The sequence below is a fragment of the Lycium barbarum genome, chromosome 5 (genome assembly GCF_019175385.1).
Source record: "Lycium barbarum isolate Lr01 chromosome 5, ASM1917538v2, whole genome shotgun sequence".
NCBI lineage: Eukaryota > Viridiplantae > Streptophyta > Magnoliopsida > Solanales > Solanaceae > Lycium > Lycium barbarum.
In genome coordinates, this window is record NC_083341.1 from 138,800,044 (window position 1) to 138,817,353 (window position 17,310).

The 17,310-nt window shown below is 34.9% G+C and overlaps 1 protein-coding gene across 1 annotated transcript; it reads right to left on the reverse strand.

Moving 5' to 3' along the window:
* Positions 1 to 2,596: 2,596 nt before the first annotated feature.
* LOC132641854 (tRNA(adenine(34)) deaminase, chloroplastic) lies at positions 2,597 to 10,235 on the reverse strand. Its single transcript, XM_060358946.1, has 4 exons — positions 6,799 to 10,235; positions 6,636 to 6,723; positions 5,965 to 6,092; positions 2,597 to 3,101 (listed from the first exon to the last, which is right to left on the reverse strand). Exons 1-4 carry the CDS (start codon positions 10,191 to 10,193, stop codon positions 2,828 to 2,830), a joined length of 3,885 nt encoding a protein of 1,294 aa, XP_060214929.1. The 5' UTR covers positions 10,194 to 10,235; the 3' UTR covers positions 2,597 to 2,827.
* Positions 10,236 to 17,310: the final 7,075 nt, after the last annotated feature.

A 17,310-nucleotide genomic window follows, 5' to 3' on the forward strand; every position in this document is an offset into this window, starting at 1 on the left:
TCAAGCATAAAAGGACCATGTAGGTTATGCTTTTTAGTTAGTCTATTATTTTCAATCATTACATTGTTATAAATGATGCCATTTATATAGTGAATAAATTTTAATGCATCAAATGTACTCTACTGGTTCTATTAGAGCTTGTGTTGCGATCTTTTCATAGTTCATTTAAGTAAAATTTACTTTATTATGAATTTTTAGGTAGGAAGCGTTTTATCCCCTTTAGTGAACTTACTCGGTGCCAATCTAGATAGTTAACCCCCCCCCCCCCCCCCCCCCCAGAGAAACAAGAGGTTGAGTAAGGTTTCTTCCCTTTTTTAACAAGTTTTCTTTTCCAGGAAAAGCAAAGCACTGTGATATACCAAATGTCATAATGGTGATCAATTTTGTATGTGTTGTGGGAGAAATGATTAATGGATGCTAATTACTTGGCAATGCAGCAAAGTGGTTAGATATTTTAATAATGTTTATTTAACCAAACCTATTATTTAATTGTTAGTAATCTCTGGTGCTAAGAAACATGGCAAATTGAATTACTACTAAATAAACAGATCCAAACACAAGGAGGGGTGATTATGATACTAGAGTTGAGGTTAACAAATACCATTTTTTTTTCACGGATTGCCCTTCTTTTGGGGTGGTCTTTAAATTTTGCCCCTCATATTTGTGATCTTTAAATTTTGCCCTTCGCTTGGATACCTGAGGTTCTGGGTTCGAACCCCCGCTCAGGCATAAAATAAAAAAATAATTTCGCAAGACAGGGCTGGGGGGAGTATATGCCGGATCCGGCATAAAGTCCTTAAGGAAAAACTAAAGTTATGCCGGAGGGGGCATAACTTTTCCTCAAGGCATAGTTTAGTTATGCCTTATGGGGCAAAACTTTTCCTTAAGGAACTATGCCTTATGGGGCAGACTTTTAATTAAGGCATAACCAAAAGTATGCCCCATAAGGCATAACTTTTTCTTAAGGTATAGACTTTGCCTTATAAGGCAAACTTTTAGTTATGTCTTAAGGAAAAAATTTGCCTTATGTGACATACTATAAAAGTTTGCCCATTAAAAGTATGCCCCCACCGGCATAAACTTGTGAAGGAATTACCAAAGTTATGCCGGACCCGGCATACTTATGCCAAGTCTGCCCATAAGGCATAAGTATGTCGGGTCCGGCATAAGTTTGGTAATTCCTTAACAAGTTTATGCCGGTGGGGGCATACTTTTAATGGGCAAACTTTTATGCCGGACCCGGCATAAACTTGTGAAGGGATTACCAAAGTTATGCCGGACCCGACATACTTATGCCAAGTCTGCCCATAAGGCATAAGTATGCCGGGTCCGACATAACTTTGGTAATTCCTTCACAAGTGTATGCCGATGGGGGCATAACGAAATTTAAACTCTGCCTTGCGAATTTTTTTTAAAATTTTGACTGTGTGAGGGTTCGAACCTGGAACCCATGGGGTTTAGCCGAAGAGCAAAATTTAAAGATTTCAAATATGAGAGGCAAAATTTAAAGACCACCCCAAAAGAAGGTCTGCGAATTGCCCAACAAATACCACCAACCTTTCTTGGTTTTGATTTGACACTTAAGCTCTGCCTTGGTATCTAGTCCCAATCACAACCACAAAATATATATATATATATATATTATCAAACAGGTTGCCTGGTTACTTTCATGTCATTCGACTTATAATTAGATGTGGCAATGTTTCTCTTAACTATTAAGCGAGCACCTTAATGAACTTTATATGTCCTTAGTATTATAATTATTGTGGATTTTGAGATTATCACAAGGATTTTGAAATTAACTAATCAAAACAAGGCATAAGATTTTCATCTCAAAACACAATTAAAAATCGTTTATTGGTAACTTGGTAGGTGAGAAGATAATACCTAGATGGTAAATAGTTATCCGTATCCAGTGTTTACGCCAAACTAATTTAACTTGCCATAGTTAGATAATTTAATAAAGTGAAAATATGTATTGATTTGCCATGGTTAAATGAAAGAAATTTATGTGCAAATATGTCATGCATCTATTAGTTTGGTGATTATTAAAGTTAAATTTCACAGACACATTTCCTTTCCCAATAATCTCCATGAAAAAGACTACCATGATTTCCAAACGAACCGAGGGAGAGTCGAGGCATAATTTTTTTTTATCTATGATCTGGTTATTTCCAAGTACGTATCATCCGCAGGGACGCCAAAAGCTTACCCACTTTTTCCTTTTCTGGCTCCGATTTTGTGTAACCTCAATTATGAACATTTGGACACTAAAAGACATTTTCTTGCGCTAAATTTTAAATCTTTTTAAGAGAATATACTGGACTTCATCCACTTTACAGTAGCATCTTGGTGATCATAGCCCCTTAAAACAATTAAATTAGTATTTTTTTTTTGTTAACAATCTATTATAGATATCTGTTTTACAACAACATACCCAGAGTAATCCCACACATAGGTCTGTGAGATTTATTTCAATTCTGGAGCAATTTGATGGGGCTTGCAAAGAACCTTGATGATTTAAACCCTGCTAAAACAGAATTCAAGAAAACTCTTTTACATGAGGAATCACTAGTTAAAGTTAGACCTTTGAAAATAGAGTAAAACTTTAAGTCATAAAACTATGCACTAACCAGTAAAAAAATGTGCTTGCAAGTTGCAACCATTAGACTACGACTCTAATCTCGAAGTACAACACATTGACTAAGTAATTGACTCAGTTGTTTAAAGAACAGAAGTTGTTGGCTAAATCATTAATTTGAATACAGCGAAGAAAGAGAGTTCTATCACTACAATTTTGCAGCAATATGAACTTCAGAAACAAAAATCACAGGCAGAACATGATATGAAACACGTCGTGAATCTTGCTGAAAATTTTCGGTTGGTGACTTGAAATGGTTAGACATGAAGGTGGTGTTGGAGGATCCGACTTCTTTTCCTTCTTCTTCCTTCTTAGTTGAAAGAACTGCTGCATTGCATCTGCACATTCCGACGCCAGCACTCCTCGTCGGATTGTTATTTTTGGGTGGAAAGGATGAACTGGTGCAGGAGGTTTATCTGTTGGTTCCAAATTCTTTTCTCCGTCTCCATCAGGGAACAGCCTGAAACATTATGAATCACAAAGCCTTTAACTCAAAAACCAGAAAAAGAAGTTTCTTGTGGATCGAGCTGTAGTGGCATATGCATTATTTTTCGTAAGCAGAGTCGATATTTGAAGCAATGAATAAATCACTATAAGAACAAGTGGTATCCTTTTTTATATGTATATCCAACATTTTTATTTATTCCTATTATCTCTATGCACATATTTAGTAAAAGATTTCAACGAAGCGGTGTAACATGACACCGCTCAAGGCAAGGTGTATCCGCCCCTGGCGTGCTGCAACAACAATAACAACAACAGCATACCCAATGTAATCCCACACGTAGGGTCTTGGGAGGGTAGGATGTACGCAGACCTTACCCCTACCTTTATGGCGTGCTGCATGTATGATTAATCATGTACATATCGAGCAAAGGTACAAAATAAAGAAAATAGTTAAGAAGGTCGATGAATGCAGCCATGATCAAAATAAAGGGAGGATCTATTTTTGAACAATGACAGAATAACTAGATTTTTGCTTCAACAAGGCACACCAAGCTGTTGAAGCCCAAATTATCTGATTACATTCTCATCTACAGCATAACATTCAGAATCTGTTACTTATCCTACGCATTGAACAGAGACCTACACAATTTATGAATCATAATAGAGCCCTTAGAAAGGGAAAAATAACTAGCAGGCCCGTGTGCTCCAGAAAAGGCATCTAAGATATCTGGCTTGATGTAAGGCTGGTCAGAAACATCAAGAACATCGCTATTATACATTTTCAGCTAGACCGTCTAGCTAGTGTTATTCCATAACTAAAAGATCTACGCTAGGGTTCCTGTTTAGTTTTTTTTTTTTTTTTTTTTGATGAAATAAGATGTTGTATTAGGAAGGCATCAAGTAGATGCATGTTACATACACAAAAGAATCATGGTTAACTCCTGAGAACAAAAACTTCAATTCTAAATCAGGGAGTTAACCAGAAAGCAAAAATATGGTCTCTAAGCCATATTGATGGTTCCTGTTTAGTTTTCATCAATAGAAATAGCTTGACATTCAGACTGGAAAAATAAACAGAACATTACTTACACCATTCTGCGTATTTAACTAGTGAAGTAAACTAATTTTATGGGAACTTTGAGAGATACTCAGCCGCATGACTTTGTGAGAGAAAGAAAGAGATTGAGGATAATACATCAGGGAGAAACATGGACTTACTTGGAGGTCTTTTAGGACAAACACAATAGTTGGTGTCACTTCAATCACTTGAACGCTAAAGAATTGAAAAAAAAAAAAAAAAGAAGACTTCCAGATCCATAGTTATCCACTTTTCTTTCATGAACTAATATAAGCATGTAACTGCTACGTATACAGTACACTAAGGAAAATATTGTCTGTTAAAACCATGACTGATGCTTTAAGGGGTTTTTGGTTTGACGGTTAAAGATGTTTAATTTTTTTTATTTTTTTTGTTTGGACCGAGAAATTCGTATGGAGCTGACCCTTCCGGCCAACCACAACCTTTGAAACTCAGGGATGATGGGGCCGCCCCTCTACCCTTCTCCACATAAATATCAGAGTTAGTTCGCTTGGCGTGAGACTCGAACCTGTGACCTAAGACACAAGTCCTTCAACCTTTGCCAATTGAATTGACCCCTGGGGGTGGGTTAAGGATGTTTACTTCTGGTATAAATTTCGGTATTATTTATGAAGTCAATATGAATCTCTGCAATGCTGATATAAACTCCATATAGCTAATTCAACATCTCGTTTCAGGTATTAAACTCCGCATCACTTAACTAAAGTTCAATAACCGTTTACAACATACCCAGTGTAATCCCACGAGTGGGGTCTGGGGAGGGTAGAGTGTACGCAGACCTTTGGGAGCTAGAGAGGCTTTTCCGAAAGAACCTCAGCTCAAGAAAAAGCATGACAAAAAGGTCAGGTATGAATACGAAAGTAAAGAAGCCATGACAAAATACTATAGATAAGCATTATGAAGAAAAGTAACAATAACTGCAGCAAACTAAAGTTCAATACCGGTTTGTGGAGTTTAAGATCATATTCCAATCGTCGAATTACTAATATTGGTATAATTTGTTTTTTAAGAAGTACTAATACTACTGATACGAGAATCTATGCATTATTATATACATAATAGAATGTGGAATAAGATTAGTAAGACGTGGATAAGAGTATCTAAAGACAAAAATGTCTTTGAAGTAGGCAATCTCTACATAATAACCCCTCAATGATTATGCATCACCAAATACAATTTTGAATTTTATTCCTTAGCTAGAGAAAATAAGAATGAATCTTAATTGTTGTAACGTTTCCGAAAAGCTGTAAAATAGCTAAATTATTGTAGATGCTAGACCATGAAACCAGAAAGCTATTACAGCATGTACCAACGTAGAAAACTGTGAATATTCATCATATCTATAGCAAATGATGGTACTGCCAGAAAAGAAAAGCAAAAAGTTGCTGTTTAATTTGAGCCCTTGACTCATAACTAATGTGAAATCCAAAGATTAAGATATCTGAATATCTAAAGAGTTGTAATTTTTGAAGTTCAGAAAGTTAACACGTGAAACAACAAGAGATTTCTAGTAGGATATGATCTTGAGTACACATCCGTTTTCTGAAAGATCCCGGCTTTCTTACTTTGGTGCATCTAATAAGATTTGTCGGAGGAAAGGTTCCTATGGTGTATTGCCAGTTCCAAACAGCAACGAATTTCAACTATTTTTGTATTACAAACTAAGAACTACATGTTTCATTTCTTACCTTTCGAAGACCTAAAAGAGTCTATGATAACTCAGTAACTGACAACCGTTTAAGCTATCAAATGAACAAATATGTACAATCTTGCTTACCTGATCCAGCTTCCATCAGCCCCTAGGAGCTTATTCGGAGCTCCCCATACAACAGTATCAACTCTAGCTTGAAGTATTGCTCCAGCGCACATAGGACATGGCTCTAGTGTTACATAAAGTGTGGTATCCTGTAGAAACAAAAGGAATTGGAAGTTATACCAAAAATAAGGGACACAAAGAAGAAAAGAAAAGAGAGAGTTATGGTAATCTAAAGTTGAAATCTATTTGTCATATTCAACTCATACTTTCCCCATGTACATCACATTTAACAAAGTAATATTGAATCTCTGGCTAATATGGTTCTTTCCTCGCCTTGCCAATTCTAGCTTTTTCAAGAAAAAGAAACAGAGTAAAGAATTGTTTGGCCTAGCATAGAGGAGAAAAAGGCAGTGTTCAGAATAGTAGAGGTTGCTACCAAATTAGGTGATTGGCTACTAAAGAGTCGCTGAACCCTGCATTCATCCGAATTTTGTTTCGGTAAAAGAATTAAAAAAAAAAATTGATAGTGCTTCTTCCCATTTTCCTACCTATACTAGTAGATTTCATGTGACAAATTATATTCCATATTAATAGAATTACCCCATTATGTATAAAAATCACACTATGCTAATATCCATATTAGGAGGCATCCTCACTTAATCTGTAAGAGAGCATAAAGTGTAGAGGACTACCGAAAGTCTCCATGTCCGAAGTGTGTTTGAAGCCTCACGTATGCAGAGCATTTCTGCATGGGCGGTAGAGTCGCGCAGTTCTTCTACACTGAAACATGCATATTTATGTGAAAACCAAAGTCTAAGGAGGAAAACAGGAAAAACATAAGCAACCATGACTTACAGGTTGCATCCACGAGCAACTATTCTTCCATCATGGACCAGCACAGCACCAACAGGTACTTCCCAATTATCAGCAGCCTTTTTGGCTTCCATTAGTGCTTCCCTCATAAACATTTCATCAATTTTTCGCTGCTCGCTTTCGAGCTGGAATGCCTCTTCCCACTCATCAAACCTGTCTTTTACAAATTGATCGGACCTCTGAAACTTTCCCCGTCTCATTTCAGCATCTTTAACCTTAGAACCTGATACCTCACCGGAGACAGTGGAACCTGCTTGCCCTTTGCTACTGCTGGATGGAACACCTTGTCCAACTTCTGCTATTTCTTCTATAATGGGTGGTGATGTTCTCACCGGAATTGAAGAAATCGGAAGCCCACCTTCAGCAGAAGGCAATGGAATAGTTTTGGATGGTGAAATGCTTTCTAAAACAATTGGTGACGATGATGTTTCCACCAATGTGTGCTTCGTATGTTCCCCTGAGCTTGATGAGCTGGATGCTTCTCCATGACTATGAGAGCGAACCTTTTTCACTTGGTTCAACCTTCTGATGCTTTTTGCATTCTCACTATTGTTATCCTCTGTTTCATGACCAGAAAACCATGTTTCACTACTTATGGATTGATTAGGTGAGCTCCTTCGACCAGACTTAGAGGCCGAAGTATGCCGATCAGAATGAGACATCCATCGCATATGAACAATATCTCCAATAATATTCCACAAGGACCTACCACTTCTCTTGACAATAGCTGTTTTCTCTTTGTCTGAATCCTCTGATACTTGTGTCTCAGGAGGTTCTTGGACAGACGGCTCAGTCACATCCCACATTTCATCTGAAGGTCCCTTAGCCCCTGAAACCAACGAGGATTGCCTTGATTCATGCTCATTTGATTGAGAATCACCATAACCATGTTGGCCTACGACTTTTTGAGTATGCTGCTCTTCCTCGTTAATTAACTTTGTCTCAGAGGTCTTTTTCTCCTTCAGAATCTCAGAGTTGGAAATCTCATGCCTGACCTTCTCTACAAATTCGCCAACATACTGAGTCGAGGATTTCTGCAATCGATCAGCGGAACCAATTGCATCTTCATGGGATGAGAAACCCCAAGGCTGAACAAGAACCTCATCCCTTCTGGCTTCACCATGTGTTTTGTGCTGAAGTTGTGAAGGCCTATCTGGGGTAAGTTTTTGTATGCCTGAATCAGAAACTCCTTGAGTTGAAAACCCAGTCTTTGACTCAATCATTGATGAGTGTCTTGATAATACTTGGGAAGATGCTTTCACCTCTTTTTTGTTTGCTTGTGTTACTTCAACACTGCTAGTGTCACTAGAATGAGTAGTTGACGTACTCGACGCACCCAGTAAAGTTTTTTTCTCGTGTGATTCCATTACTGATTTTGTGCTTCTTGCGTCTCTTATTCTGGCTTGGGACGAGTGCTCCTTGGATTCTATTGATAACTTGTTGAGAAGGTTTGTATAATCTTCCTGGTTCTTCATCCTTGTCTCTGATTTCCTGTGTGAATCATGAGTTTTCTTTTCGTCTGCTTTAATTAATTGTTCAGCTTTTTCTCTCAACTCCACTAGCTCGGTGATCTGACTAGATTGGCGGTGCTCGTTTGATACCTTCTTCCTGAGTTCAGTATCAGAGACTCCCTGAATGGCCGACTCCGTCCTAATGTCATTTTTCTGGAAATTAGACTCTTGATTGAGCCTATGAGATCTTCTCCTATGTTCATCTTCCCTTATGATGCTCCCAATTTTCTTACTGTATTCTTCTCTAGCTTGCTGAATTTGACTTAGAGCCTCGTTGGAGGTTTCTTCTGTTTCATTATAAGATTTCCTTGCGCCGTAAGCAGTTCTAGATCTAAGGTCATGACTCTCAGATGTATCCACAAATTGTTTATACTTTATATTTGTATTAGATTGTCCAGTTGTCTGCCCCTCGAACTTTGTAATAGAAGCTGATTCTTGCTTTGTGTCATCATATTTCATGGAGGAACCAGAAACCTGTTCAGAACTACTTCCATGAATCTGAGATATCCTCGAATGCCTCTCCCTTGATTCCTTTTTCTCCTCAACTGATATGTCAGTAAGCCTCTTCTCTGACTTCTTTCTCCAGTCACCAGCCTCACCATACAATTTAACTTCAGAATCGTCCTTCCGTGAGACAACCCCTTGTTTAGTAGTGTTATTCCGATCCGTTCCATCCACTCTGTCATATCGAGCAACAACTTCACTCTTCAAATCTCCTTCATGCTTCCTTGACGATTCTTCCTCAAAACGCTCATCCTCAATCTGCATATCACTATCAATATCAATATCAAGGTCACCGGTTGAAGAGGCAGAATAGTACGAAGAGCAGCTCGAGCCATCTTTCCTTAGTCTCTGCCTGTGGTCCTCCTTTCTTGACAAACTTTCCCTCTCTTCTTCTCTTGCTCTTTCTCTATGACTCTCCCTCAACAAGGAAGCTCTTTCTTCCTCCTTATGCCTTGTCCCTCTGCTCTCTCTCCTAAACAATGCTTCCGTCTCTTCTTCTCTTGCTCGATCTTTATGACTCTCCCTCAATAAGGAAGATCTTTCATCCTTATGGTTTGTCCTTCGACTCTCTCTCCTTAACAATGATGCCCTCTCTTCTTCCCTCCTATTCTCTTCCTTTCTCTTCTCCTCCTTTCTCAACGGAATCACTTCATATTCATACTTATACTTACCCGGTTCATCCCTTTTCTTCTTACCAACATAATTAGTAGCACCCAGTTCATCACTTTTCTTATCCTCCTTTCTTGATGGAATCACTTCATATTCATACTTATACTTCAATTTACTCCCCATATTACCCGATTCATCCCTTTTCTTCTTACCAACATAATTAGTAACACCCCCATTTTTTCTTTTCTCCGCGTCTATTCCCTTATTTGACCTTACATTTCTCTCTCTCACACTAAACAACTCCTCATCCACATCTTCAGTCAACAAACTAAGCATAACCTCAGCCTCATCGAACTCCGAAACACTACTTTCTTCACTCATTTCCTCAAACACCAAACACTTATATCTCCCTTTACCCCATTTCCCTCCACTTCTACTCACACCATTTCCCTTAAAAGAACAAACTTTTTCATCATAAACAGGAAATCTTGAATAACAATGTCTCTCTAAACCACTAAAGATCATTTTTTTACATTGAATTAAAGTAGATTGTCTCAACCCATATAAAGAACTAGGGCAAACAGGCACTCTATACATAGCATTTGAACAACAAGAACAACATGATGAGGAAGAATAAGATAAAGGGTATCTACTAAATCTATCATTTGAGCAATATGAGTAATCATAACATGAAAATGAAGATGACCCTTTACACTTTAGTGTAAGAGTTGAACTTACACATGAGTTATACATGGCTAAGATAGAAAAAAAAAATAAAAAAAAAATTGTTCAATGAATTACCTTGATGATGGCAAGAACTAGGAAATAGTCCAAGTAGAATAGTGTTGGAAAATTAAAAAAAAAAAATAGTGTTGGATCAGATTGGTGAAGAGAGATATAAGGAATTTTTGTTACCAGAAAATATTGATAATAAAATATTGAACGAGTTATGGCTTGGTTTATTAGTGAGTTGAATCGTAAAAAACTAAAAACACCGGTTTTGTTTTTTTTTTTTTTTTTTTTTTTTTTTTTTTTTTTTTTTTTTTTTTTGCATTTTTACTTTGTTTTTCTTTCGTTTTGAATAATCTATAAGCATATGCTTCCTTCGTCTCAAATTATTTTTCGTATTTTTCTTTTACAGGCTCTTTGAGAAAACATTAATTAACAGGTTTTGACTATTTTACTTCTTATATGTATTAAGATATGATCTCTTAATGGAATATTTAATCTATTTATGTATCGTCACGTCATAATCAAGGTGTTTGTGCCTTCGAGAACAATTACTTCTAAGGATAAAATGGAAAAGTAATTAATTTTATTTTAAATTTCTTAATGACACTTAATTTGGGATAGCTATTTTTAGAAATCAAACACATATAACTTGAGAAGGTGGGAGTAACATTTTCATATACGCAAAAAGTAAAATAGAATTTATTTTGATCAACTATTTTGCTAGTACTGATAAAAACCTGGTTACAACAGCTTTTCGAAACTTTCAAGAATTCAGTGAAAGAGAGGAGAATGTAATTTGTAAATTTAAATTAATGGCAAAAGCAAGATATGAAGTGCCCTCGCCAAGCTGCTTGGATGGTGAGAAAGGTGTTCAATATGAGGAAATATTGGCTAATCAGAATATGCAAAGACATGTGATAAAAAATGAAAAATTTCACATAGCCGCTACTTACATGAACCCGAGCGGTAAGACTACTAATGTCGAATGGAAGTACCTCATTTGCAATAATGCAGCTGAGCCAAAGCAAGTATTATTTTTGTGGATAGCATTACATGAGAGTATGAGAACAAAAGATAGATTGTTGAGTTGGGGGGTGAATGTTGATTGAACTTGTGTATTCTCCGAGCAGAACCTGATATTACTTCACATTTATTCTTTGATTGCAGCTGCACTAAATTAATATTATATTCTTGGACTGGTTGCGCTGGCACAAACGCATTGAAAGCTAGAACGACCAATGGAGATGGGTGATACAACATGCAAGGGTAAGAATCCAAAAGGAATTATCTTAAAAGCTAATTTGCTGTTGTAATATGTAATATTTGGATTGAGAGAAATGCACGAGTATTTCAAAACAAGTCCAAACCCATGGATATGCTGCTTCATCAAATCATGACTGGACTTTGCATTCGAGTTAGGAGAAATCAAAGGTTGTTTGATTTTATATGTACTTTATGATTTTGGTAGGTTCTTAGATGCTTAGTTGTGAAAGGTTTGTTTGGATGACACTGAGAAGGGACAAGCCTGGTATGGCTTCAACCTTTGCTTTGTATTGGTGCATTTGGTAGTGAATAAAATCTTTAATTGCCAAAAAAAAATAAAAAATGAGTAGATCTATCTGCTTTGATTTTTAGAGTTGTAAACAAACACTTATTATCTCTGAATAAACAAATACAGTTTTGATATTTTTGTCTTCTTAATTGTCCTATTATAAATCCATATGTGTGTGCGCTATGGTTGAGTATTTGAGAGACAACAACAACAATATTTTTTGTATTTGGGGTAAATTTAAAGGAATTCTTTAGAATATATTTTTGAGCAATTTTGGTCCTTTAAACTTATTAAAAGTGCGCATTTTTTGTTTTCATCAAATATTTAATAAATTTTGTATGTTAGATTTAACGAAAAATTTGAAATAATGATTCAGTGGAAACTCATGTTTAAAATGTATAATTTCTTCTATTTTTAATCTATTTCTAAAGTCTAATAGAGCCTTTTGAGGTATAAATTTACTGTATTTTGTATATTCTTTATATTTAGTGCAGTATTGTGTGTTGTAGTTGTTAGAATTTTTATGAAACTCCTCTGATGTAAATTCAAGTAAGAGCCTGTTTGGATTGCCTTATTTTAAGTATTTTTAAGCCATTATGTAGTGTTTGAATAAAGTAAAAAAAAAATTTAAGCACTTATTTTTAAGTTAAAATAAGCCAAAAGGTAAAATTCCTAACTTAGGGCTTATATGCTTAAAAGCCACTTAAAATAAGCCTGTCCAAACGGGATCTTAGTATCTTAGCTTTCTTCTGTTCCTCTGCACCTTCATCCTCCTTTTTATTCTATCTTATGGTATTATTTTCTTCCAGCTGCAGGTTCTATTGACCAGATTTACGAGTCTGCCTCCTCTATTCCAAGAAACACCTAATGCTATCCAAGAGTTGACAATTGCAACTAATATGTTCCACCATTGTTTATGTAATTTCTTATAATATTTTGGCTAATTGCTTTCCGAAGATGCAACCTTTTAGTTGTTAATTGCAAATCTTTAGTTGTTATGGGCATTATTTTGGAGAAAATGTTCAATTCTTATGCTTGTATGTTATATGTTAGTAGGTTTTAGATAGGTTAAAGCATAAGGAGAGGTTTATCCCACCCATTTCAAGGGGAGACGTGCCTTTCCCCTTTTTTCTATTATATATAAGTGTCCAAGAGGGACAAACACAGCAATGAATGTTTGTATCAAAAGTTATATAAATTGTATATTTTAACCAATTACTTTTTTATCCCATGTGCACATATGTCATAGTACTAAATATTTATTCTCTTCTCATGTATACACTTATGCACTTCAATTTTAATTCTCTGACATATTTATTTCCTCGGTACACTTTTACTTGTTCACTTTTGATTTTCCAAGTTCTTTAAGAATTAATAAATGAAGTACTCCCTCCGTCACATATTACCTGGCCACATTACTAAAATACTTATTTATCTCACGTGGACATATATCATAGTACTGAATATTATTCTCTTTTCATGTATACACGTATGCACTTTAATTTTAATTCTTCGACGTATATTTATTTCCTCTGTGCACTTGTACTTGTTAACTTTTGACTTTTCACGTTCTTTAAGAATTAATAAACGAAGTACTCCCTCCGTTCCATATTACTTGGCCACATTACTAAAAATATATGTCGAAATTACTTGTTCATTTATAAAATTAATTAAATCTTTCCCATCTTACCCTCTCCGTCTCATATTACTAGGTCACATTACTAAAAATATATGTACAAGTTACTTGTTCATTTACAAAATCAAGATAAAATTAATTAAATATTTCCCATCTTACCCTAATTAATAAATGTTCTTGAAAATAATCAATTTTCATTAGAATGTATTTATTGGAGCGAGATAGGGTAAAATAGTAAAATATATCATTTATGATTTCTTAAAAGGTGTAAAAAAGGGAAAGTGACAAGTAATATGAGACGGAGGGAATATATATTTTACCATAATATTCATATTTATTGGTGTAAGTCTCAATAGCCTTAGAAAATGATTTGAAAATGAGTAATTAATGTGAAGAGTTAAATTAATAATAAGAACAAAAATTTCTTTCTCTCAATATGTTAACATGGACAAGTAAAAGTGAACGGATGGAGTGACTTTTATCCCCGTTTTCCTTCTTTATGAATATTTAAACGTGAAGAGAGGACAAACAATAGCAATGCAAATTTGTACCAAAAGTTATATGCATTGTACATTTTAACCAACTACTTTTTATCTCACCTGAACACGGTGCTGAGTATTTATTCTCTTCTCATGTATACGCATATGCACTTCAATTTTAATTCTTCTACACATATTTATCTCCTCTGTGCACTTTTACTTGTCTACTTTTGACTTTTCACGTTCTTTAAGAATTAATAAATGAAGTATATATTTTATCATAATATCTATCACATTTATTAGTGTATAATCTCAATAGCCTTGGAAAATGATTTGAAAATGAGTAATAAGGGTAAAATAAGAAGAAGAAAAATTTCTTTCTCCTGATAGGTCAACATGGACAAGGAAAAGTGAAGGGAGGGAGTGACTTTTATCCCCCTTTTTCTTCTTTGTCAATACTTTACTTATTTTACTCTCCTTTGCATTCTCTGATTATTGTTTCTTTACATTTATAAAATGTATTACTTTATATTTTCATTTTGGAATTAAAATTTGGTGATTTACGATATAACATATATCTTTCTAATTTTTATTTCTTTGTAACAATTCTTTTTATCTATAATTGTTAATATAAAAAATTATAATATATTTTAAAAGCAAAATTAATAAAATTTTATTAATTTTGCTTTTAAAATATCCAATATATACAACAATGGTTCTTATGTTTGGATCTGAACAGTTAGTTAATTGAGATGGATATCAACTTGTCGGTATACATATAAGATATTAAAGAATTTAAAAGAAAAAATCTGGAGTCAAACTATTACTTTTCCCTCATAGTCTTACTATTTTTCTTTTTCACATCCATGAACAACTTTCATTGTCATAATAACGAGAAAAAAGTCCGACTCTATCCATTTCAAAGACATAGTTCCATCATATGTTTTTAATTTTTAAACTCCATTTTCTAATTATAACTAAAGTGATGATACATAAAATACATTTTGTATATGTTGCTATATATAATAACAAGTATAATGTTTTTAAAAGTTATTTTCAAAATACAAACCGTAAATCTGGCTAATTAAAGTGAATAAACATGTTGCTCCTTATATTTTTATTTTTATTTTTTTAAAAAAAAGAAATTATTCTCATACTTTGTTTAAGTGTAAAAACATGTATTGTAGGTTATTTAGTATCAAACTAAGTTGTAAGTGTATATATTAGTTGGGCAAAACTTGTAAATAATAAATTGAACAATCATCAAACTTTTTTTTTTTACCTTCCCCCGGAGCTTCCTCCTTTGCTCCCTTGGTGACGCGAACTCGCAACCTTCGGGTTGAAAGTGGAGGGCGCTTACCATCTGAGCAACTCCCTCTTGTCAACAATCATCAAACTAAGTTTGCCTTTTTGGGCAAAATTAGTAAGTGTATATAACTGAAAGTTTTGCCTTAAAGTCTAACTTTATATTTCAAAGTTAGTCAAGTCAGGACTTAAGGCCTAACTATATATTCCAAAGTTAGTCAAGTTCGGTCTTAAGGTATAGCTTTAAATTCCAAAGTTAGTCAAGACAGGCCTTAAGGCCTAACTTTATATTCCAAAGTTATTCAAATCAGACCTTAAGGCCTAACTTTAGATTTCAAAGTTAATCAACTTTATATTCCGAAGTTATTCAAGTCAGGCCTTAAGGCCTCCCTTTATATTCCGAAGTTAGTCAAGTCAGGCCTTAAGGCCTAACTTTAGATTCTGAAGTTAGTGAAATCAGGCTTTAAGGCATAACTTTAGATTCCGAAGTTAGTCAAGTTAGGCCTTAAGGCATAACTTTAGATTCCGAAGTTAGTCAAGTCAGGCCTTAAGGCATAGATTTAGATTCCGAAGTTAGTCAAGTCAGGCTGATTCTGAAGTTAGTTAAGTCAGGTCTTAAGGCATAGCTTTAGATTCCGAAGTTAGTCAAATCTTAGTCAAAGCAGGCCTTAAGGCATAACTTTAGATTCCGAAGGTAGTCAACTTAGGCCTTAAGGCATAACTTTAGATTCCGAAGTTAGTCAACCTAAGCCTTAAGGCATAACTTTAAATTTCGAAGTTAGCCAAGTTAGGTCTTAAGGCATAAGTTTAGATTCCGAAGTTAGTCAAGTTATGCCTTAAGGGCCTATGTTTATATTCCAAAGTTAGTCAAGTTACACCTTAAGGCCTATCTTAATATTCCAAAGTTAGTCTAAGTCGCAAGCTTATCAGTTTTGGAACAACAAAGAAAAAAAGACTAAATTTCATAGCTGATTCGGAGTCTTTGTTCACTGAAACACATGAACCCATTTGCTAAAAACGCAAACACCTTTTTGTTACAAATAAATAATTAATGCATGTATCTCTATCTCTCCGGTGGCTCTACAGAGAACAAAATTTAATAGGAAGTAAAGATTCCTCACATCAAATTGATTAACTACCCTAGATTCAAATTGACCAACACAGAACACCAAATTTGGCCATTTGTACAAATGTTCGAATTGGATCTATCACTTCTATAGCTTTAATGATATCATTTTTTCGATTTTCTCCATTTCTTATTGTATGTTCACGTTTTTATTAAGTGAGGTTACCTAATTGGTTAGTTACTAAAGAAAAAATTGTTTGAATAATGCCAATGGAAGCTTTAAACCATTATAGAGAAGTTGATGGTAAACTTTGAAATCCGTCATTTTTTATACTTGAAGCTCCTGGGTTTGAAATCTGAAGGAGGAGAGAAGGATGAAGTTGGAGAAGAAACCTAAGCTACGGCCTATGTGGGATGAGAGGGGTAATTTCGTTCACTTATTATTAACTTAAAGTATTGAAGGTTAAAAACTAAAACAATGAGATAGGAGGGACAAAAATTAAAGACCAGCCCAAAATAATGACATTTGTGCCAATGACTGGTTGTTTAGTTTACTTGTGGTTGGGCCTGAAACATTCGGAAATATGAACATTTTAGCCCAAAAAAGGGTCATTTGCACTTTTGACCCTGTGTTGTGTTGGTCTTTAATTTTTATCCTTCAAATGGTTGGTTTTAATTTTTTTCCCTTCAAAATCAAACATATACCTGTAGGGGCATAAGTTACGCATCATAGCATCCACAAGTTATGTCAGCACCCTTAAAGAACTTATGTCCCTATAGGCATAAGTTTGATTTTGAAAAGAAAAATTTAAAGACCAACCCATTTGAAGGACAAAATTTACAGACCATGTCATTTGAAGGTCAAACCGTGCAATTACTTCCAAAAATTTACTCACGACGAGCTTATCAAAATTGTAGCCCAAAAATATGGGCTTACTTGAACAAAGATATCCTTATTACGTTCTTGCCGTAAATCAACCAAAGTTCTCTAATTCTCCCTCTCTGCTACCTATTTCCCTCCTCTTATCTTCTTGCTTTATATATGTATATTTTTTTATGATTGTAGAGTGCGGACAAATTTGTATGCACCTCGGCCACTT